Genomic DNA, 24235 nt, shown 5'->3' with positions numbered 1-24235 from the left:
CCATTGTCCAATTTTAGAGGATAGGCTTCTTGGAGCAGCTTTCAGAACGTGCTTTGAGAACCACCAATCCAGCCAAATCTGCTCATTTGTTTTCTGCAAAAGTTACTAAGGCTCACGCATATCTTTGGGTTTCCCCAATGCCACCTAGTTAATTGTTGACACAGCAACTCACCTCCCAAAGATTATAGTAATTTCCCACATCACATGTCACGGATGCATGTCAGGGATAAAGAAAAGTCCGTGTGTGGCATTGGGCCTGAGCTAAGCATGTCTGGTCAGACTCCAAATCTGCCACAGACTTGGAAGCTTTCTAATCCACCTAAATACAGCAGAATAGAGGCTTGGAACTCATTTCAAAAGTTGTTTCTGCTGGTGATTTAAAGACACATCCCTCTCTCCCATACACACACAAACACAAACCTGCATGTACACTGGGACCTCCAGACACTGACTCTCAGAGCCTGAAGGCCTCAGGTCCAGATGTGACTTTCTCTGCGCCTTTCTGCTACCCAGTAGGGCACGGCCTGGGCTGACTCCTTGGCTGGCTCCCCACTCCCAGCCAGAAACAGTTAATTATCAGCTCCACGCTGCCTCTAGCCCAGCCCTAATCTGCCTGATCTCAGACAGCCACGCTGGGGCCGCAGCAGCTCCAGACCAGGCCCTGGCTGCGTGGAGCAGTGGGGACATTCTTCCAAGGTAATGATTAAGCTGAGCACCTGGCAAGCTGGGAAAGTGAGCCCTATTCACACCTCGGCCAGGCTGAGGTGGCCTGGACTGGTTTGGCAAGAGCCCGGAGCTGGTAGCCACAGCCTCCCGCTGCACAGAGGCCACCTGGAGCATCTCGGGCCAGAGCTTCTGCTGCCTGCCTTTCTGGGACCCTGCACCATGAAACTGCAGGTGTTCTGGACGGGGCTGGAATACACCTGTCGTCTCCTGGGCATCACCACTGCTGCAGGTAGGACCCCGCCCCTCAGCTTCGGTCCTCTGTGTACTGGGCACAACAGACAGGACTGTCCAAGGGGTGGAAGCTGGCCAGCGAGGGATGGGAAGAAACACCTGGCCACATATTCGTCACTTTCTTTCCCCAAACCCCAGAAACACTGCTCTTCAAGGCTGCAGCAGGTGCAGTGGAGAGAGCCTGGGGCTGGGATCCAGGTGTCTGGTACAGAATCTCTGCTTGTCAACCCACCATCCCTGTGACCTTGGGAACCCTCAGCATCGTCATCTGTGAAATGAGTTGAAAGAATCTGCCCCACCTCCTTGGGGGCTGTTGTGAGGTGGAGGTGGGAGCTGAAGGTGAAGTTGTAAAGGGCTGGGCAAATGTAAGAATCGGCTGCCTCATTGCACAGTCAAGGGTCACTGGAGTACATCTTGTTTTATTCAAACCACAGCCCCACTTCATGGAGAGAGAATTCCCAGCACACGGGACAGGCTGAGCTAGAGAGCTGGACACAGAGATCCTAGGCTTCCCTTAAAACACAGAGGGTTTGGGGGGAGAAATTGTTCCCCGTGCTGGACTGCTGTTCCTCACCCAGTCTGATCCGGGGGCTGCTCGACTTGCTGGGAAGACAGATGGTTGCAGTAGTACCTGCACAGCTGTGACCCTGAGCTCTGCCTACTCACTTCCCCAGCTCGGACCCGGACCCTAGCCCGAGCCCCGCACGTGGCCAGGATCTGTGTTGGGGAGGTGAGCAGGCAGCATTCTGAGCCGTGGCTCTGGCCCCCACTGTCCCCTGGGGACAGAGAAGAGACACCCACTGCCGATCAAGTCCTTGCCCACCATTACACACAATCTTACGAATGGGTCTTGGAAAATGGGAAATGGCTCCCAGCTCAGACCCAAACAGTGCTGGTTCCTACTCCAGCCCTGTTGCTCACCGATGTGTGACACTGGGAGAGCCACCTGGGCCCTCTGGGATCACGCTTTCTAATCTTTATGATAGAGATAACTGAGTCTGCTAGCCAAGTGTTTTGGAGAGTCGAGGATGCATGAACTGAGCATAGCTAAGTAGAACTGAGGATGTAAACCTTTTGGGAGAAGCCCCAGGACATACTTCAGAGCTCAGTGGGGATCTGTGTCATTCCCTGGGTTCAGGGCCAGCTTCACGGCTATGCTGGCCAGTAGGCTCTTCTAGCAATTAGTCCTGACTTGGCACAGGGAGGCCTGCCATCAATGGTCTAATACCACCCCTCCTGTTACAAGAAGGATTACCTAAGTTCAAATAGGGACAGTGACCTTGCCCAAGGTCATGCTACAGGTCAGAGAGATAGCCGGCCTGGAACCCTGATGGCTGTTTTGTTTTGTTTTGTTTTTTGAGGTACGCAGGCCTCTCACTGTTGTGGCCTCTCCCGTTGCGGAGCACAGGCTCTGGACGCGGAGGCTCAGCGGCCATGGCTCACGGGCCCAGCTGCTCCGCAGCATGTGGGATATTCCTGGACCGGGGCATGAACCCATGTCCCCTGCATCGGCAGGCGGACTCTCAACCACTGCACCACCAGGGAAGCCCTGATGGCTGGATTTTTAAAAAGGCCAGGACTCTGCCCAAAGAGCTCCTTCTTCCCAGGGCAGGAAGCCCCATCCAGTGGGCACCAGGACGGGTCTGGAATTGCTCTGCTGAGGGCCCTGAGTAAATGAACGAATAGGGGAGCCAGGTCCAGCCTCCATCAGAACCACCTTGTCACCTACATGAGCTCCAAGGCCCCTAAATGCCCATCCTGGGGAAGGGAAGTTAACCCTCAGTAGGGTTTCTGTGTCTGTGTCTGGGGTTTGAGTCCTCATCTACCGCCGTTGATCTTGACTACACCCTGCCCTCCTCTATGCCTTGGTTTCTAAATATGTAAAATGCACCCCTTTCATCTGTCAGAAATCACAGTGACACTTCCCCCTGCCACGCTCTGCCCAGAGGGGAGACCTGGCTCCTGTCAGGAAGCTGTTTTAAGAGGTATATAAACTTTTAATGGATTAGCTACAGACAGTTTAAAAGTCCGATTTATCCCAGCCAGTGGAAGGGTCTGCAGCCACACATACACACACACACACACACACACACACACGCTACACACACAAACTTCTCTGAACTACAGCCCTTATCTCTGTGCAGAGGGCCACTGTTAATGCAGAAGACGGTCCTCTCCCTTGATTTTGATATAGGATCCAGGCTAAATATAGGCCACTATATTGCCTTCTAATGGCCAGGCTTTCCAATAATTGTGTTTGGGCTTTCTAGAGTGCTGGGAGCAGGTGGGAAGCTAGAAAGAGGGGCTTTAGTCATCTTGGGAAACTCTCGAGTTTCTTTCAGCGTCACTGAACTGCTGGCCTATTTCCAATGTGTAAGATTTGCAAATTCCTTATTCTCTTAAGCCTCTTTTTGGTTGAAATCCTCTGTTAAGAAGTCCAGACCTCATTTATAGGGGCATTGCTGCTAGAGAGGAAATCAGACTTGAGACAGAGGCTGTCACTTTGCAGAAACTCTGGGAGACCTAAGGTAGCCCTGGTCTGCCTGTGGGGAGGAGTGTGGGTTTCCTAGAAACTAGGAAAAGCGTGTGACCCAAGGTCACCCAGAGTGTCACCTGCAGGGACCAGGCAGCTCCTGATCCAGCAGCCCCTTCCTGGTTTCCCTTTCCCTCTGCAGATGGATCTGAGGCTGTCAGCAGCTCTAAAGGCGCCAGGACCTGGGGACATGCACCAGGATGGCAAGGCCCAGCGGCTGTGGCCGAAGCACAGCTCACCTCTTCCTCCCCATTCAGCCCCTTTAAATGAAGCTTCATTAGGATGTCCAGTGGTCCCAGGGGTCATTGCTGTCCCACCCCCATGACCAGCCCCACACCATGAGTGGGCACAGACAGAGCATTGCCACCGCCAAAGAAGGGTAAACAGGCCTTGCAGATTGCCCCCAGGCAGAAGTGTTTTGAAAATTAGAAAATGAGGCAATTCTCTCCCTTTGAAGTCATAAGCTTTCCAGGTCATCACAGACCCACTCCTCCTTATTTGACTTACACTTGGCTGGTGTCATTCATTTGTATCCCCTGCCTGGGCATGGAAGGCACTGGGTGTCCCTCTGTTGCTGAGATGTGGCACCAGGAGCCACCCAAAGAAAAGACACAACCGGGGAACTGCACACAGACTGGAAGCACTGCACACCTGCCAGTAAACATGCCGGATCCCTACGTGCCCATCCCTCCGGCAGGTTCTCACTGTGTCCACCTGAAGACAGGGTCATGACATCCGAGTCAGAGACTCAGGCCCCAGGGGAGGCTCAACCCTGTGTTTCATTCTCGTTAACTGTCAGGAGGGGGGCACCTGGGAAAATGGGTTTCAACTGAGATGGGAGCGCTGAGGCCCAGGGCGCACTTCCTCCATAAAATTAGAAAGGGGCCTATCCAGCAAGGTTGGTCCCCATCCTGTGCTTGGAAGGCAGGATTGGCTTCCCTTTGCACCTCTGCTTTCCTCCTTATCCCCCAGAGTGAATCTCCATGAACTTCCTCCCCAGTCCTCAGCCCCTGCCCCAAGCCTGCAGAGAGAGGGTGGAAAGAGCTCCCTGTGTCAGGGTAGATGCTACACCTTGAAGGCCCTCCAGATCTGGGCTGGGGTGCGGAGGGAGCTGAGGAGATTCATTTCCCTGGGCCTTGACCCTGGAGAGAAAGCCCTCTCCTCACTGCTGTGTCCTTGCACAAGGACAGGCCTGGGCTTCCCGCAAAGAGGAATTGCTGAGGAAATGTCTCTGGGCCCTGTGTGGGGAGGCCTCTCAACTTTCCTCAGAGCAAAACTCACTCAAGCTTCTCGGGGGCGTTTTTTCACTCTTCCAGCCTCTGCTCTTGATGTAACAGCTGCTCATGAACATTATTACCTGAGTATTTATCATGACCCTAGCTCAGTGCTACATGTTTTAAATGAAGCATTTCGTTTCATCCTCATAACTACACTTTATTTTTTTTAACATCTTTATTGGAGTATAATTGCTTTACAATGGTGTGTTAGTTTCTGCTTTACAACAAAGTGAATCAGTTATACATATACAAATGTTCCCATATCTCTTCCCTCTTACGTCTCCCTCCCTCCCTCCCACCCTCCCTATCCCACCCCTCTAGGTGCTCACAAAGCACCGAGCTGATCTCCCTGTGCTATGCGGCTGCTTCCCACTAGCTATCTGTTTTACGTTTGGTAGTGTGTATATGTCCATGCCACTCTCTCACTTTGTCGCAGCTCGCCCTTCCCCCTCCCCATATCCTCAAGTCCATTCTCTAGTAGGTCTGTGTCTTTATTCCCATCTTACCCCTAGGTTCTTCATGACCTTTTTTTTTTTTTATAACTACCCTTTGAAGCACCATCCTCGTCCCCATGGCACTTGCGGGGGAACTGAGGGCTGGTTGGTGAAGTACCTGGTTCAAAGTCTCACACTCAGGGAGCAAAGAGGCAAGATTTCCATTGACGACTACCTACTCCTGAGACCCGACGCTTCATCAGCATGCCTTCCGCCTAAATCAGGCCAAAGGACACGTCTTTCTATGTCTTGGCGAAATGATGGGATGCAGAATGCAAGACACACAGAGGGTACCAAAGAGGCTGGCTGAGGCCACCCTACCAGTCTAGTGCCCCCACCATCGGTCGGTCCTGACCATGCACAGCCTCAGGCAGGGGAGGTCATGGTGAGAGTGGACATAGTTACACTGAAGCAAAGGAAGGATTGACCAGACACTTCCTAAATCTAAAGACACTGATATTCTTTTTATCTGCAATATTATATGATCTTTCCTTATTGAATGAAATTTCTTTAAATTCTAGAGTGCTTTACAACTTTCAAAAGTTTCGCACACATGATTTCATATAATCCCATAATAACCCTTTTTTTTCCTTTCCCCCTACTCCTATATTGCCCCTCTCCCCTTCCATCTCCCCACTGGTAACCACTAGTTTGTTCTCTAAATCTGTAAAGTCACTGATATTTGATCCAACTGCTAATTCTCTGTCTGTGAATGATTGCCAAGCATGCTTTGACTGGCACCACCATGACCATCTCCAGCCAAACCCACACCTGGACCTCATCTGGGGACAGACAAATCTGCACAAATTTCCAGAAGGAATTATCGCAGTAGGACCTTCCATGTATGGGTCCAGAGGTACATGACTGACAACTTGCTGTAAAGCCATTATCTTGCTGCAGCCCTACCAGTACCTGTGAGGGTCGAGTGCTGAGCTAAATCCCATTTTACAAATGAGGAAACTGAGGCTCAGAATGTTTAGGTAGTTTGGGAGAAGTTACACAGCCAGTAAACAGCAGATCTGGTGTTGGAGCCCCAGTCTGCCCACTCACAGGGCAGTGATGCAGCGGAACATCTGAGGACTGTCGGCACACAGCTCCCAAGAGAAGGGCACCACTCAGCCAACGAGGACAGGAGCCGGGCTTCAGACAAAGCCATTTTAAGCAAGTCCTGCTTGCCAGAAATCAATTACTTTCAATCAACCTGGGATCACTTAGGAGTTTTGCTTTGTTCCAGGTTTTTGGCCCATTAACCTCTTCTCTACATAAAGGACAGAGCCACATTCCTGACAGCCCCATTCCTTGCCACATTCCATTCAAATGGAGACTTGGCTTATTAATATAGTCTAAGATAAAAGAAGCGTTTAAACCCAGATGTTCTCATTATTTTTTAAAGAGTACAACAAATGCATAGTTTGACTTTAGCCCTATTCAAAGCCTTCAAAAGAAAAAAAAGAATGCTTCTGAGGCAATCATCTTGGGCCTTCCTTGCTAATTTCCAGCCTTCTTAAATGTATATCTCAGTGACCACCTCCTGCCATCTAAGGAAGCTTCATGCACTCCAACACGTCCACAGGTGGATTTATTACCAGGCAAGAACGTATTGTTTTCAGATCCTGTAAAGTGGATGTGGACTGTTTTCCAGTCTGATTGTCCCAATGGGCAAATGAAATACCCCCACCTTAGTTCCACCCTCTTACCACTGGAAGATAATATAATTTACTTCAAGCATTTCTTTCTTTACTTATTTGTGCCTGTGTCCTCCTTCTTAGATTTAGAACAAAAAGTCTGGATCTCCACCTAGGATTCATTTATCTGACAAACATTGGCTGAGCCCCCACTTTGTGCAATGTAGACACATAGATTAGGGTGGTACGACCTCTAACCTAGAGGAGCGCGTGAGGTGACCAGGGAGACAAGCTAGTAAATGCATATTCCAGTGCCAAACACTGCAGCCTAGTGTTTGAGAGGGTGAATTTGTGTCCTTCTCTACCACTTAGTAGATGTGTGACCTTAGGCATGTCAGCTAATCACTTTAAACGTCAGTTTTCTCATCTACGAAATGGGAATAACAAGTGCATCTACGCTCTGGGAACGTGAGCATTCAATGAAACAATGACTAAAGCAGCAAACTTCATGGCACCTAGATTCTCACTCAGCGCTGGTTAGTTTTAGAGGAACGTGCAGGACACAGGGGTGGCACAGTGTGAGTGATGAGATCTTCTTGCAGGATGGGAAAAGAAGAAAGATCAGAGGAAAGGAACAAGCTAACATATGACCCTGGAGGCTGGAAGGGGAGGAAGGGGCTAGACTATGAAAGGTCTTAACACTGAGTAACATTTTTCCTCCCAGTTTGCGCTTGCGTCATTAAGATCATCCCACAGCACATTAGTTATTTCTGCATCACATGTAGTGATGAAACCTGAAGAAAGACGGCAGCCTCATTTTATTTTTCATGGGCGGACGGTTCTTTTAAGATTTTTCTTTAGCTCTGTGCAACCATCTGAAGAGGCCTGTTATCAAAAGAGAATGTAGTCAGGAACAAATGGCTGATGCTGGGGAGATGGAGCCCTCCTGGGGCTTTCCCCTGAGCCTTCCTAGCTTGCCATAGGCTAGGTAAAGGTCGGATAAAGAAACATGTAGAGACATGGATGGACCTGGAGACTGTCATACAGAGTGAAGTAAGTCAGAAAGAGAAAAACAAATACCCTATATTAACGCATATATGTGGAATCTGAAAAAAATGGGTATAGATGGTCTCACTTACAAAGCAGAAATAGAGACACATGTGGAGAACAAACGTATGGATACCAAGGGGGAAAAGGGGAGGGGGTGGGAAGAATTGGAAGATTGGGATTGACATATATACACTCTTGATACTACGTATAAAATAGATTGCTAATGAGAACCTACTGTATAGCACAGGGAACTCTACTCAGTGCTCTGTGGTGACCTAAATGGGAAGGAAATCCAAAAAAGAGGGGATATATGTACACGTATAGCTGATTCACTTTGCTGTACCGTATACACTAACACGATATTGTAAAGCAACTATACTCCAATAAAAAAAAAAAAAAGAAAAGAAAGAAACATGGTATGTGTAGCATAGACAGAGAACATTTGGAGGCGTGGTCATTGTTTTCTAGTGCCGGGAAAGCTGCCATGTGGAAGAGTGAGCAGATGCATTCTCTTTAAATGCAAGAAAGAATAAGAATCAAATACTTCAGCCAAATGCTGTGACCTGAAATCAAGACCTAGAAGAAATGTCCCCTTGTGGGTCTCTACAAGGAGGATGCTGTTCTGCCTGAGGGTCAGTATCCTCAGTGGCGTCAGCAAAGGTGTGTAGAGTCCCTCCACGTAAACGATGTCATCAGCAAAAGGTGGTGTATTGGCCCGGATGGTTTCATAACCTTGAATTTTATAACCTTGAAGGAAGAAATCATATCTATGCTACACATCCTTTCCAGAAATTTGAAAAGGAGGGAGTACTTCTCAAGTCATTCTATGAACTATCATTATAGTGATACCAAAACTAGAAAAAGACACGATGAGAAAAGAAAACTATAGACTAATACCCCTCGTCAACATAAATGTAAAAATTCTAAAAGTTCTGACAAATCAAATTAAAATATATAAAAATATAATATACATAACCAAGTACAGTTTATCCCAGAAATGTAAGGTTGCTTTAATATTCCAAAATCAATTTATGTAATTGACCATATTAACAAACTAAAAACGAAAAGCTATATTATTATCTAAATAGACACAGTGTTTCCCTGGGAATGGATGGAAGCGTTGGAAGGTAAGATTACAAGGATACAAGGAAACTTTTGGGGTGATAAATATGTTCACTATCTTGACTGGAGTGATGGTTTCCCTGGTATACACATATGTCAATACTTACCAAATTGCACATTTTAAATATGTGCAGTTTGTTGCATGTCAGTTATACCTCAATAAAGTTGTTTTTAATAGTGGATGTGTCAGTTATCTATTGCCAGAATAATGCTGTGTAACAACTGCAAAACCTTAGTGGCATAGAGTAATAAGCTTTTATCATTCACACATCTGGGCGAGTAGGTTAGGTATCTCTGCTAACGTAGGCTGGGTGTACTCACCTATCTGAGGGTCAGACAGCTGTTGGTTTGTCTAGACTGGCCTTGGCTGGGATGATAAGGTCCCTTGTGCTCCAGCAGGCTGGCCTGGCCATGTGCCCATGATAATGGCAGAGGCACGAGAAAGCAGGTCCGGTTCACAAGCCCGTTTCCCATCTGTGCTTGCCTGGTACCTGATAACATCCTGTTGTCCAGAGCACGTCACATTGCTGAGCCCAGATTCAAGGGAAGGGGAAACAGACTTCTCTTCAGTGCAAGGGACTGCAAAGTCATATAACAAAGGGTGTGGATACCAAGGGGGTGAAGGCTTGCAGGGGCATCATTGCAATCTACTACAGGCACTTTGGCCAATCTACAAGGCCAAACAAAAGAGTCCTCTTGGATGGTCTACTATAGTCGATAGTAGAGAATCCAGTAGAGAATGAGGACTCTCTCACCTTCAGGGAATTCTCCCTAAGCAGGCTTGTGAGTGGGTTGGAGGACACTGAGGGCCACCCTATACTCTAAAATCTCTCTAACTGAATATCTAGAATTTTCTTCTATAAAATCTTGGCCTTTTCTCATAGTGTCTCTGAACCCTGGCTCATAGGTGTCCCCTGAATGGCTCTCAACACACGGGTAAACCTCCCTGCCTGGCTTAGCATCTGCCACAACTTCTCCTGAGTTAAGAAACCTGCAGCTACTACTTTATTGTCTCATTGGATTCTTAGCAACTAGTTCCAACATCTCTGTGTTCTTAGAAATGGTGCAAACCTAGCCTTCACGTCTACAGTCAGCTGTGACCCCCTTTGAACCATCCCCAGCCATTGTCATCAGATCAGTGTGTCCCTACCTGAGATATCCCTACAGACACTAAAACCAGTAGGAGATATGCCATAGCTGAGGATGAAGAAAAGCAATAAATACGACGTGGGGAGTTATGAGGTGCCCTTAGCAGCAGTGAATATGACATTCTCACCCAGCTCCCCAGGCAGCCAGGGCCAAGACCACTGCCTGGCATGGAAAGCCAGTTAGCATGGCCTCTAGTGACCTCTGTGAAGTGTCCTATGTTGCCACCAGGGCACTGCACTGAATGCAAGACAGGTGTCAAAACTCAACCCAGTGATGGAGTCAGAACAGATAAGCTACAGCCAACCATGACATCGGCCCTGAGGCAAAGGTAGCACGAGGCCAGAAGCCTTGGAGATAGCCCCCTAGCCATTAGTACCACAGACAGGCCCCATCCTCAGGAGCACACGGGCCCTTAGCAGGCTACACAGAGGGGCTTAACACGTGAGATGTACCGGTAGATGGGGCTTTGGGCCACTTGTATCAATCAGGCCTGAAGAAGGGACCCGAGACAGGAAAATCAATGAACAACATCAATACATAGAGAAGAGCTCTTGAGCCACAATAAAAACATGTATTAATGGAAGGAAAGGATAAGAATAAACCCTCCCCTTCCCCTGAGACTACTGATGGGAACAACCTGCCTCTCCTAATAACTCCATTAGCCATCATCTCATTCGCACAACTCTCTATAATTTACTAAGCCTGAGGCTCATAGTCAGTTATGCATGTTTTATCATCCCCATTTTTCTGGAATAGGAAGCGAGCAAGGGAGTTATCGTTTGCTTGAGCAGCCAGGACTCTGCTTTTCTGGTCAAGCCGTACGTTCTCTGTCACAGCACTGCACGCCCATAGCTTTCATCGACCCACACTCTGGACCAGAGCCTCAGGATGCCTGGAAAGATGCTCCGGTGTGTGCCTGGCCCAGGCCTGCACAACAGGTCCAGAATCTCTGATCCCTGCTAAGTCTGAACTATAACAAACAGCTCAGGAAGGCAACTCAGAAGAAAGCCCTGGCCTCTGGGAGAAGAAAATACTGTGCTGTGGTTGGACTCGGCCCAGACAGGAGGGAAAGAAACTAGAGGCCAGGGAATAAGATGCAGAAGACAGGCTTGTCCACAGATGCTGGTTTCTAACCAGACGCCAGAAAAGATGTCTCCCTGGAGACAGGGAGGGGAAATGAGATGGAGGGGTGGGCCGGACTATGCCAGGGTGGGCTTGTAATATGATTCTGTTGGGTTGGGATGAGGGGCAACAGGATTCTAAGGGACAGTCAACAGGGAGGGATGGAAGGAGCCTAAGGCCCCTCAGTGGGGGTGTAAAAGTAGCACAGGTGGCTCCGCCCAGCACCCGCACCCCCTGTGGCACAAAGAACAATGCCGCCCAGGATCAAGGCTCTTCTGGGGCAATTCTTTCTTATGGAGAAGTTGTTATAATGAAGCCCTGATTCTGGGGACATGTATGGCATTTGTCCCCCATCTCTGTTCTGAATCTCAGCTCCTCTGTCCCCGGGCCCAGCTCAGGGCAAGGGCCACAGCATCATTTGTTGGGGTGAGTGGCTGTTGTAGGTTGGCTCATTTTGCTCAGAGCTAGAGCCCTGTGAAACCACAGAAGACGAGATGGAAGCACAGTCTAGGAATAGCTGTCAGGAGACACCACGGAGCCTGGGCAGACAGCTGCGGGCAGAAGCTGGGTCGAGGCCACAAGCAGACAGACGGATGAGGGGGACAGAAGCATTGCCTCAGCCTCACATGGTCTGCTTCTGAGAGCATGAGCCCCAGAACTGGGAGGATCCAGCAGGGGACCCTTTGGCCCCAGTGTCAAAGGGACTTATGGCCTCCTGTGAGAACCCCCTACAGATCTCCTGGCCTGAGGGGTCATGTCTCTGACTTCAACCCCCTGCTCTCCTCCCCCTACCAAAGGGCATATCTCTGTCCCTGGGCTTGCAGAATCCAGCATGTTTACTGTTGGTTGAGAGCTTTTGGAAGAGTGACCCCACTTTCCTTGATGCAAAATGGGCTACCTGGAGGCTGGGAAAGCTGCCCAGGCCAGAGGTAGAGGGAGGAAGGAGCTTGTGTGTATGGGCCACGTGACATCTATAAGCACAAATCCCAGGTTTTCAGACCTGTTTTTTTTCTCCAATCCAAGCAACAACTCTAGGAGATACAACGAATTCTCCCCATTCCACAGATGGTAAACCCAGCTCAGATGAATTAAGTACTTATCCACCGTTACCCACACAGAACTGGGATTTCAACCCAGCTCTCTCTTTTCCCTATTGTTATTCTCATTTTTTAACTGCAAACTGCCTCTAGAGTGTTCCTGAAATGCCCCTTTGACTATTGACCCTCTGTTTCCATCAAAAGACATCAAAATAGCACTCCATATGCCAAAGGGGTGCAAATCAGGAAAAGGGGCTGAGTTCCCAAGACCCCCTTCTTGCCATCTGCTGGTCATCTCCAGAAGCCCATGCAAATCTACAAAGATTACAAGGTGGATGAAGGTCCTGCCTCGCCCCAGAAGTGAAAAATCACAAACAACAGCCTTGAGCAGAAGACCCCTTCCCCGGGCCCTGGGTGGGAAGACACTTCCCCGGGCTGGACTGGATTCTTGTACAAAAGACTGGTGATTTCACTGAGCACCGGTGATGTGCTTGGCATTAATTAATTTACTGAATCCTCAGAGAGATTGGCTCAGCTATTAACTGGCAAATGGGAGACCGAAATGCAGGACCTGACCTAGGCATCCATGATTGGTTTGTTTGTTTCTTTGTTTTACTTGTACTCCCTGTGCCTCAGTTTCCTCTTCTGTAAAGTGAGGGTCACAGCACTTTCACACAGGACTGCTACGATGATTAAATAAGTTAATAAACGCTTAGTGCTGAGAACAGGACAGGAGACACAGTGAAAACTGAACACATGAATATTTGCCTGCATAACACACACACACACACACACACACAGGTCGACAGTGGAAATCAGGAAATGGCCCATCGCCCGGAGCCAGAAGGCTCAAGTTTGCTCTATCGGTCCTTTGTTTTCTAGATGTGTCCTTGGGGGAACTATACAAGGTCACTGAGCCTCATTTCCGTCCCTATGAAATGGGGAGTATAGAACTCCCTGTGCTGTGGGGCTGCTGTGAGGAACCAGGACACGTGTGACCGTTGTGTATCAGCCACTGAGTGCTCTACAGGTCACATTAACACTGCAGAGGGGAGTGAGGCTGTGTGGCATCCCTGACTCCTCACCTGGGACAAGCCAGCAAGTGGCTAGGACCTGGAGAGGACAGTGTCCTCCACCGCCCTGGCCCATAACCACGGGGAACGCTGGAACCCCCATCGCTAAGAATACATAGGCACCCCCTTCCTCGATGGAAGAGCTCTGTCCTCTTCTCCCTGAAGTACTTCCGCATCCCCCCACGAAGGGAGGGGACGAGGTGCTGGCGCCTAAGTGAACGGCTCCACCCAGCATTTCAGGAGACAGCATTTCCGCAGTGGGCAAAGGGCTCCGGTCACCTGAGCATGGGTGCTTACACAGCGAATCCGCCAGGGAAAAGAGGAGGCATCAGGCCCAGGGAAGCAGCCCCCCGCGCGGCAGAGATGAAGGGCCACACACACGGGCAGCCGAGAACAGAAGCTCAGTCCCACCATCTTTCACTCTCTGGGAGGCAGACGAGCTAAAGTCACTGTTCGGCAAATACCAGCCCAGAGAGAGAAATGTAGGGTGAGTGGGCTGTAATCAGTTAGGGCCAGAAGGAGGTCTGAGGGGTGGGTCACCACGGCGGGAGGAACATCTGCATGCTGTCCGTGGAGCGTTTCCATCAGCGGGTGGATGGGTCAGGGCTGCGGCTGGTTGAGTGAAGCCCTGAGAGTCAGGAGACAGCCAGGACCCAGCAAGTCCACACACGTGGGTCCAAGATGGATTTACTCGTACAAATGCAAGGTCAGGTATTTGAGCACAGACACCAACTGCCAGGAAGAGACGGGCAGAAAGATGAGGCTGAGCCGCATCTCATGTCCCAGCAAAACCCCAGAGGCTTAATCCGCCCTGGGTCCAAAGTGATGAGCCAGGAGTGCATGATGCAGCCGCCAAGCCAGCAAGTGAAAACGAGGGCACGGAAAGAGCAAGAACCGTGATCTGGGCAAAGGGAACACAGGTGGGGGCAGGTCCCATGGCCAAGCTCTAGGGCCCAGAAACACAGCCCACATGGGCCTACAGGATGGTAAGGGCCCTTGAAGCCGCTCCATGTGGAGGACACCGGTGGAGCCCAGGGCTTGGTGGCCTGTCAGTGTGGGCTGTTTCAGGGGCACTAAAGGGGTGGCAGCATGACCAATGTGGACAGAGAAGGACAGGCATCTGCTCTGGGAAGACTGGATTAAAAGGCCTCTGGGGTGCTGCATGAAACCCCTCTGGTTTCCAGAGACCAATCCTGAAGCCTCCTTGCTCTCTTGCACCTTCCCAGCCACAGCTCCCTGTGTCACATGGAGAGGAGCCTACCCTGGTCCCCAATCCCCAGGAGAGGGCTCACTCCACGTCCAAGGAGCCTGCACAAGGCAGTGCCGTGGCTGGAGCACCTGGGCCCACTCTTCCCTCCTCTTCTTCTCCCCTTAGTGTTGATCGGCGTGGGCACTGAGACCTTCCTCCAGGGACAGTTTAAAAGCCTGGCTTTCTATCTGCTGTGAGTATGTGCCCTCCCTGCCTCTATGTTCTGTTCCAGCTCACCCCAAGTCCATCTGCTGAGACTCACCCACAGCATCCCCCCATCCCACACGAGCTCCATTCTGTCCCAAAGGTGAAAGGAGTAGAGCGGACTTCTGGAATATCCCTGTGTTGGGAAGGACTTTAGCCAGATCATCTTGTAAATCAACCAATTGGCATCCCATCCATCCATCCACCCACCTATCCATCCATACATCTATCCATCCATCCATCTCTTCAATCATGTCTTTATTCAGAAAACAATAACCAAGCTCTTGTTTTAAAGATTGGGGAATCAGTTCAAAGGACTATCTATTTGAGCTCCTCTACATGCCAAGCACAGTTAAATGTTTTATTTACCTTATGTCCTTTACCTTTGACAGCATTACAGAAGAAGTGCATATAGTCCGTTTTGCAGATTAAAAAAAAAAAAAAAATTCAGAGGGAGTAAGCAGCTCAGCCCACATCACCAAGCCCATGAACAGCAGGGCCCAGATTCATCCACCTGGGTCCCTTCAGTGTCTCAGCCTCTGTCCTTTCTCCCCTGCCAGCTGCCTCTACAGACGCCCCCTAGTGGGAAAAAGATCGCTGTGCAGCGGTATCCCAGAGGGGTGAGGAGAGCCTGGGGTCCCTGCGGGCTCTACAGCCCAGCTTCTCAGCAGCTCCATCCTAAGGGAGCCTTGGCCTGCCTGCAGGGTCACCAGGCTGCATCCTCTGCCCCCCACCTCCTCCCCTCCTTACCCACCCTCATCACGGTGGCCTGGTCTATGTCCTAAGGAGCCCTCCTGCCTCAGGGAACCTCTTCGGTTTGCTACATGGATCACACCCACCATCCACAACCCCGTTCCACCCTTCTGGCCCATCTCCACACTGCCACAACCTTAGCCACCTAGAAACCTTGTCCCTCTGTCCACCTTCAAGGGATCCCAGAGCCTCTAGCCCACACCCCTTTGCCATCTTCTGGCCTCTACCTTATTTCTTGTCACTCAACTTACACCCCAGGAGCTTCTGACTTCTTCTCAAACTCACCCACATCACCTCCCCTCTAAGCCATTGCTCCATCCTGTAGAGCACACGAGTGCCTTCCCAGCCACTCCGGCATTCCCAAAGCCTGTCATTCACCCCTGCATTTCACCCTGGGAAGCCTCCCCGAGCCTGGAGCCCCTGCTGGCTGGAAGGGGCTTCTCCTTGCTCCGAAGGGCCTCCATGTCTTACTGAGCCTGTGCCTGGCCGCGGTGCACTGTCTGCCTGCAATCCAGAAGCAGGGCGGGCCTTCCTCCTCTCCACATGGCTGCCTAGTTCACCCACAACGATCCACTTCGGGTAAGAGGTGGAGGGTATTATCCTACGGAACAGTCCAGATCCATGGCTGGTTAATGCAGACTGTTTTCTACCCAAAACCCTGCCTCTTCCTGACTGCTCCGTCTCTGTCCTGAGGGGACACTGTGCCCATCTGGTCACTCTGTGGTCCAGTCCTAGATGATGTTCCTTCCACCCTCAAGACCCCTGCCCCTTACTGTAAACTAGTCTATGTTTTCCACCCATGCCCTGCTCTTACCCCTTGGGATGGGCACCCATTGCCCACCCGGCCCATCCCTCCTGCCACTCACACCCCACTCACTCCGCAAGGGACACCCAAAGGCCCAAATGTCCCTCCCTCCTCTTTTCACTCCTTCTTCCACTCATCCTCCTCCCATACTCACAATCTCTCCCACCCCTGAGATCTCAGAGTCCTGCCACTGTGTTCTCTCCGTCTACTGGAGCATCTCCCCATAAGACTGTCACTTCCTGCTCTGTGTCCCCAGGGCCAAGCAGGGGCCATGGCCGCGAGTAGGCACCAGTAGGAGCTGACCTGTCATTGGTTTTCTCTGGGCTTTTCTCCACTTCTCCTCTACCCCTGCTACCTCCTGTCTTCCTCCTTCCAAAGAGGCCCCTCAGCACCTTCCTCACACTTACCCACAAACGATGGCCGAAAGGTTCACATGGGCAGCATGGAGCCCTGGGCAGAAGCCTTCGTGTGTAGGATGTTGCTACAAGGGCAGGGCTCTCTGCTTGGATTCACTGCCTCGTCTGAGTGACCCAGCATCCCTGGCCTCAAGAGGCACAGCCTCTGTAGCACCAGTTGGGAAGTCTGAATGAGCCACTCTATTCCCAAAGCCTCAGTTTCCCCCTCTGCTCCAGGACATAGAAAAAGGCAATGTCACTTGTTTATCAAAGCACATGCTCTGGGGCTTCCCTGGTGGCGCAGTGGTTGAGAGTCTGCCTGCCGCTGCAGGGGACACGGGTTCGTGCCCCGGTCTGGGAAGATCCCACATGCCGCAGAGCGGCTGGGCCCGTGAGCCATGGCCGCTGAGCCTGCGCATCCGGAGCCTGTGCTCCGCAACGGGAGAGGCCACAACAGTGAGAGGCCCTCATACCACAAAAAAAAAAAAGCACATGCTCTGGTGCGCTTGGTAGGCATACAGGCTCTGCAGTCTGAGTGCTGGGTTCGAATCTTGACCCACTACTGATCAGCTATGTGACCATAAGCAAGGGACTTGACCTTCCTGTGACTCAGTTTCCCCAACTGTAAACTGAGGGTAGTCACAGTGATTTAACAAAAATCATTAAATGAATTGGTATTTGTACAGCCCTTAGAAATGTATGTCATGTATTCATTATGTAAATTCATTATTACCATTTAAAAGCTGAGGAGTAAGAGCTAGGCAGATACTGGGAGGCACAGAGAAAGTGGGAGAAGGTAGAGATTAAGTACTAAATGGTCAGAGGGAGAAAGAGAGAAATAACTAACATTGTCAAACGGACAAGAGAAGAGAAGGGGAGACCCCCAAGAGGCACTAGCGTGTGCAAAGGCCATGTGGCACCTAACAGCTTCATGTTGGGCTTTCAAAGGCATGCTAAGAAATTTCATTTCTATAGGCCAGTGAGATCCTCCAATAAAAAATGTAAGTTCCCCTCCAAAGATTCTGATATACACAGTCTGGGGCTGGCCCAGGAATCTCCAGGAGATTCTGACTGGAGGATCCCCAGACCACACTTGAAGCAGAGGAGCCTTTGAAGCAGTCTGGATGCGGAGGAATATCAGATTCAGAAGGAGCCCTCGGGCAGCTTGGTGGTGATAGATTGGAGGAATCGAAGGCCAGGAGGTGAGGGTCAGGGGGTCAGGGAAGCCAAAAGGGGAAGCTGGTATAAGGATTCAGGGGGCAGTGTCCAATTCAGGCAGTACAGGTGAGACCAGAAGGAATGGGAGTGATTCTCAGGCCGTCTAAGGAGCACAGTCAGCCCCTGCTGGTGACTACTCGGATGATGAGAAGGCAAGGCATCCAGCTTTAAGGCTCAGACAACCAGCAGTCGGTGTCAGCCCTGGCGACACTGGGTGGAAGGATGTGCCTGCCAGTGTTCAAGCAACAGTGTAGGGGAAAAGGTCGTCTCCCCTGCTGGCCTGCAGCTCCCTCACCTATCTCTGGGCCCCGGCCTCCACCCCTACCCCCCACCACCGAGACCCAGCCCAACCCAGCACAGGCCCTGGTGTCCAGGCAGCTTCTGGTTCATGTTGACTGGGTGACAAGATTAGGTCAAGAAACTCCTGGTCAGTTGTTCGGCTACACAGAGGCCCAGGAGGCCAAGGCGCTGTGAGAAGACAGCCGAGGGAAGTGAAGGGAGGGTCAGAGGGTACCCGGCCTCCCTCATCTGCCTCCACCACAGGTTTACAGGAGCCGCCGTCTCCGTGAGTGAAGGGGCCTACTTCGTGGCTCAGCTGCTGGCCATCTGCTTCCAGTAAGTAGCCTCCAGAGCGGCCCCACTCCCACCCCCAGCCCCAGACACTCCCAGATGCCTCCACCCATGAGACCACGACCCGGTAGATGTTCTGCTCCCGAAGCAGCCACGGACAGGTTCCCTCCCAACCCTGCCGCGAGCCCCAGCCTGGACATGGGCTCAGGCTCGTGGAGCTCAATGGTCCCCTTTTCCCTTCTCCCAACCAGGGAGTGGACTGACTCATCCATTCAGGGCCTGGCCCCACCCAGAGTCCCCCGACAGAGTCCATCCCCATCCTCAACCAGTCACTGTACCCCCTGTCTGAGTCATCTACCACGGGGCGAGTACCTCGCGGAAAGCCAGCTTGGAGCAGCCAGAGCTGGGTTTGAGAACTGACTCTACCTCCTGCTGGGACCCAGGGACAAGTCAGGGCCCGCCTCCATGCCCGTTTGTGAGGCAGGAATGCAGATTTTGCAGAATCTTGGGAAACCACATGGCCACAGAGGCCTATACCTCTGCCCAGTCATGCTCCATTCATGGAAGCTGTCATCAGGGTGGCCAAGGACTGACCCCTGGCCACAGTTCTCAGAATCTAGACAGTTGGGTCTCTAGGTGGTCAGCTAAAAAGCCAGGCTTCAAATCCAGCTGTCCTGGCATCGTGCAAGGCCACTGGCTGCCTCCCAGGGTTACCAGCCCTGAGGCAGCAGGCCTCCCCCATTTCTGCTGAATGTCACTGCTAAAGGACCTTTGCAATTTCTCAGGGCAGGGCAGGGAGGTGCCCCAGGCCTGAAGGGGCATTTTACTGTCTCTGGAGTCCCTCCACTCCCAGCCAGGGTTTGTTACAAAATAATGACCACCAGAGGGCACCAATGAGCCATGGCCGCAGAATGTGGGAGGAGGACTGTGCTCTGGTCCAGCACGCCATGCGCCAGCCCACACCACTCCCCCAAAGCCCAGTCTGGGCAGGAGGCGGTGTGCAGAGTCCCGCTCCAAACCAATTCAGAGGATGAAGGAGATGGACCTAAAGGCAAACACTTTCCTCCTTTGCAGCCTGGAGACAGCTCCCCTAAGAAAAACTGCCCAGCATCGGGCCTCTGCCAGGCCCACGTATGGTCCTTGCATGCCAGTTAACAGAGAAGCCCCCTTGGGCCAATGCCATCTCATGCCTAGCCAAGGCTCCTTTGAGTAGGGTGCAGCTGGATTCCAGCCCTCTCACCCATGTGGCCAGGCCCTTTGTGCAGTGCATAACCCTTACAACTGCCCCAGCCAGGTGTCTCCTGTACTGCACACTTTCCACACTGCACTGTGGACTTTCCAGTGTGCCCTGAGTCTCCTACTCTTCTTCCCACTGCCTTTGCAGCATCCTGAGAGCATTTACCATCCCCCACTCTGGGCCAAACAGGCATGTCTGGGCCGCATTTCACAAAAAGTGCTGGAGACCCTCTGGAGAGGCTCAGGCAAGGCCCCTAACTGTGGAAACCGCAGTGAGGAATTCAGCCCCTGGGGGTGTTCAACCAGAGGCCACTGCAGGGAACATGGCCATAATAGGACCCAATCCCAGACTCTGATGGCTTTATATATTGCTGGGGCTTTCCTGGGTCGCTGCCTACTCCCTGCCAATCCTGGACTTCCTCCCCCCAGGTGTCAGCCAGGGTCCCTGGCCTACAGAGCAAGGGAGAAGGCCCACTGGCTGGGCTGCTTCCAGAGGTTCCTGGCCTACATGCTGCTCTCTGTGGCCTGCTTCCTCCACCCTGTCCTGGTCTGGCACGTGACCATCCCAGGTAGGAGCTCCAGAAGGTAGTGGAGGCAGGCAGCCCCCACTGCAGGTAGGCTCTGAGCAGAAGGGGCTGCATCCCGTGCTCATGGACCTGCAGCGATGCTGGATCCAGGTCCCCACTAGCCCCTCTGCCCTTTCTAGCATGGATCATAGGGATGAGGAACTGACCAAGTGGTAGGAAAGTCCCAAGAAGTGCATCTTTCCTATAGGCGTCCAGAGGCTCTACCCACAAGAGCGAACTGACCTTTTCTCCAATGCTTGTGTGTGGTCTGAACTTTCAGAGGGAGCAAGATAGTCACTTCTCCATCCAAACCCTTCTGTGCCTCCTTAGCACCTATCCCTTCAAGTCCAAACTCCTCAGCCTGGTTTGAAAGGCACACCAAATGGGATCCCCAAAGACCCTTGCAACTCCATCTTCTTCTCCCACCCCATGCGCCCTGCTCGTCAGCCCAGGCTCTGATCTCAGAAGCCAGAACTTGATGCTTCCACATCCTGGGCTTTGACAATGATTTTTTCTGCTAGGACCCTTCTCCCTCCTCCTTAGCTGTGAAAACTGCACCCCTCCTCACAACCCATCTAAAAGTGCCAGGAAGCAGACCGCCCTTGGAGATGAGGTGGAAAGGTGGAGCCTCCTCTTCCTTCCTACCTGTCGTGGCCTCTCAGGGACACCCCGTGCAGCCTTCACTCCTGAGCAGGACTCAGCTCTGCCAAGGCCACAGCGAGCCACGGCCCCCCACTCCTTAGAGAGCGTGAGATGCATGGGAGGCCCTGGCCCTGGCAGGCGGGACGGCCACCTTCACCCCTTCCTCTGGACAGGGTGGGGTTGCCAGCAGGAGACAGAGGGACCTCTGGCCTGGAGGCTGCATGAGGGGCCAGGAGAGGAGCCAACACTGTGCCAGCTGTACCCACAGGGATTTGCAATTTCCTCCATGTTTATAGGGCAGCGGGCAGTAAAGCAGGATCTCCCCACTCCTGGGAAAGGAAGGAAGCCCAGTTCAGCAGTTGGGCCCAGTATCCAACATAGAGTCCAGGTGTGTCGAAGGTATTGCAGGTCCAGCCCCAACAAGCCGCCCCTGAGAGGGAGGCTGAGCGTGGTGATGGGAGGACAGGCGGGCAGCACCAGGATCGGCTGTCAGCAAGAAGGGGGCCTGGGGCACAGGGTCTCCTGGCTAACTGTCAGGGTGAGGGCCCCAGCACAGCACTGGCCCCACTGACATCCCCCGGCCAGGCATCAGGCCTGCCACACGGGTCTGATGTGGGTCTGTGAGGACAAGTCAGGCGTGAGGGCTGCAGCACTGGGGACCTGAGTGTGGCCACACAGGCATGCCGCAGTGGCCCTCTGGGACGGTGGGCGTGGACAGCCTCTGGCTTTTCTCCAGGACTCGTCCAGCATCCTGACCTCCCAGATCTCTTCCAGGCTCTATGCTCATCATCACTGGCCTGGCCTACTTCCTGCTGAGCAAGCGGAAAAAGAGAAAAGCTGCCGCAGAGGCGCTGGCCCCCCCAGAGCAGTACACGGACCCCTCTGGCAGCGCCGTGAGCACCACCGGCTCTGGGGACACCGAGCAAACATACACCTTCCATGGGGCCCTCAAGGAGGGGCCTGGCTCCCTCTTCATACACATGAAGAGCATCCTGAAAGGGACCAGGAAGCCCAACGCCCTCCAGCACCCAGATGCCCTGACGGAGCTGACTCTGGAGCCAGCTGACCCACTGGCCAAGAAGAAGCAGGTGCACTTTGAGGACAGTACGGTCAGAATGATCCCGGACCTGGCCGAAGACCTGAACGATGGGGACAGCGAGCCAGAGGAGGTCACCTCTGACACCGCCCCCATCATCCCTCCCCCCGAGGCCCCACTCTTCCTATCTTCCCTTGCGGGCACCAGCCTCTTCTGAGCTGCTTGTTCCAGGCTGGGGGATGCTCAGCAAGGGGTCTGTATAGATAGACAGCCCTGCCTGGAATTTCCTGATGTCCAGGGGCCCTGCGGGGAGCTCGGGGTCTTCACAGGTCAGTTCTTCAACGGCTGACCAGACATCCCCATGGTAGCTGGGCCTCTGGGACCATCGAGCGACACAACAGGTCCTGCGGAGACCTTGAGGGTGGCTCCAAAGAAGCTCGCACTGCCTCGAACCCTCACAAGTTCCTCTCTCCCAGACACGGAGCAGAGAAATCCTTGTGCTTTCCCTGAAGGAGAACATCATTCCCACTTCAAACAAGGCTGCGTCAGTCCAGAAGCCCTGGGGTTTCTGTTACTCCTGACACAGGACCCAGCACTCAGCAAGGACTCACGGCCCATCTCATCTCTGATGTAACATTTCAGCTCTGAAAGGCCAGGGATGCTCTGGCAGCTTACACGTCTCAGAGGCAGGTGTAGACTACAGCTGTGGGTCCTGAACTCCAACCGAGATGGTTCAGGACGGGAGCAGGGAGAAAAGGCAAGGCTGCGAGCCCTCAGGACGGGAGCAGCGCCGAGCAGTGGGCTGAATTCTGGGGCTGGCGCCGGGCAGCAGGAGTCACAGAGCGACATGAGACAATGCGGCTCTGTGCTCACTGCAGGGAGGGCCAGGCCAGATGAGCAATACTCGTTCCAGAAGCATCGCTGAGGGCTCCCTACATCCTCACTACATGGGCTCTCAAGATTCCAAGTAGATGATGTAAACTGAAAGAGACTGAAATCTGACAATACTCAGCCATGAATGCCAACACACAGGACAAGGCGCCTGCTGTATGCAGGGACCGCAGAGGCGGTGCCCTGGAGACTCACACAGCACGGAGACATCTCTCTGCCCTGCTTGGTGACTGTCGGGAGGATAGGTGAGAGATGTATATTTGTTGAAAATGGGAGAGAAGGGAGGAAGAGATGGGAAAAGAGGGAAGACAGGAAAGTGGGCAGGCAGCAGGCTAGGTCTCTGCCACGGGGCCACGGAAGTGACAGTTAACCCAGAATGAACAAAGAAATATGAATCAGATACTCAGTTAAGGATGTGCAATATGTATTTCTACAAAGTGTTCTGTGGTCCATGGGATCGTTACAAGGCAGAGCAGACACATTATTCTTCATAGGCAATCTTAATTAATGAGAAATTACAATGCTTCTTCATTTGTGCGTGTGAGCAAACACCAGGGTTCTGTAGAGCAAAACTTAGAGCACATGCTTTAAGGTCTAGATTAGAAACGTGTGCTCATTCTTGTACACTTTTCAACATTCCCTACAAGTTATTTTGCAAATGTATGGAAATAGCCAAGCAGAAGCTTCTATCAGTTTGGTGTCTAAATGCAGCAGGTATCCCAAACAAGTAGACTCCTCCCTGCAATAACCCAGTTCTTCTGTAAAACCAAGTGAGAAAAGACATTCTCACAAGCCTTCAGAGGTGGAAGCAATAGCGTTGTTTCTTTAGCTGCCGCCGAGGAGGAAGTTCAGGGTCTGAGAGTCACAGCTGGGGGCGAATGAGTAATATGGAACATGGGTCTGGGTAGGTGGGGATGGCATCTGATTCCGAATGGGCCAGGTGTCCCAGGCTGGCCTGCTGTGCACAGAAGGAGTCCCAAGTGGGGAGGAGCCAGGGTCCCCGCCTGTCACGTGGAGAGGAGGATACGATGGGCACAGACACCCTCGTGGCACAGGCCTCTGGGGAACCCGACGGCCCTGCCCCATTCTCAGCCCGAGTCAGCAGAGCTGGATAGGTGAGTAGGCTGCAGGAAGCAAACTGGGAAGCATAATGTCCGAGCTTTCAGACCCCATTTAATAAACACCTCTGCTATAGCAGCGTTTGGGATGTGTCTTAGAGGTGAGGCGGGCA

At 52.1% G+C, this 24235-nt stretch overlaps 1 protein-coding gene across 1 annotated transcript; it reads left to right on the top strand.

Moving 5' to 3' along the window:
* The first annotated feature begins 870 nt into the window (after window positions 1–870).
* On the top strand, window positions 871–22330 carry TMEM72 (transmembrane protein 72). Its single transcript, XM_022569548.2, has 5 exons — window positions 871–955; window positions 14815–14881; window positions 18607–18678; window positions 20299–20438; window positions 21852–22330. Exons 1-5 carry the CDS (start codon window positions 886–888, stop codon window positions 22328–22330), a joined length of 828 nt encoding a protein of 275 aa, XP_022425256.1. The 5' UTR covers window positions 871–885.
* Window positions 22331–24235: the final 1905 nt, after the last annotated feature.

This window comes from Delphinapterus leucas, chromosome 16 (assembly GCF_059928025.1).
Source record: "Delphinapterus leucas isolate spDelLeu-1000000601 "Yukka" chromosome 16, BTC_Dleu_Yukka2, whole genome shotgun sequence".
Classification (NCBI taxonomy): Eukaryota; Metazoa; Chordata; class Mammalia; order Artiodactyla; family Monodontidae; genus Delphinapterus; species Delphinapterus leucas.
This window is presented reverse-complemented; position numbering and strand designations above follow the sequence as displayed.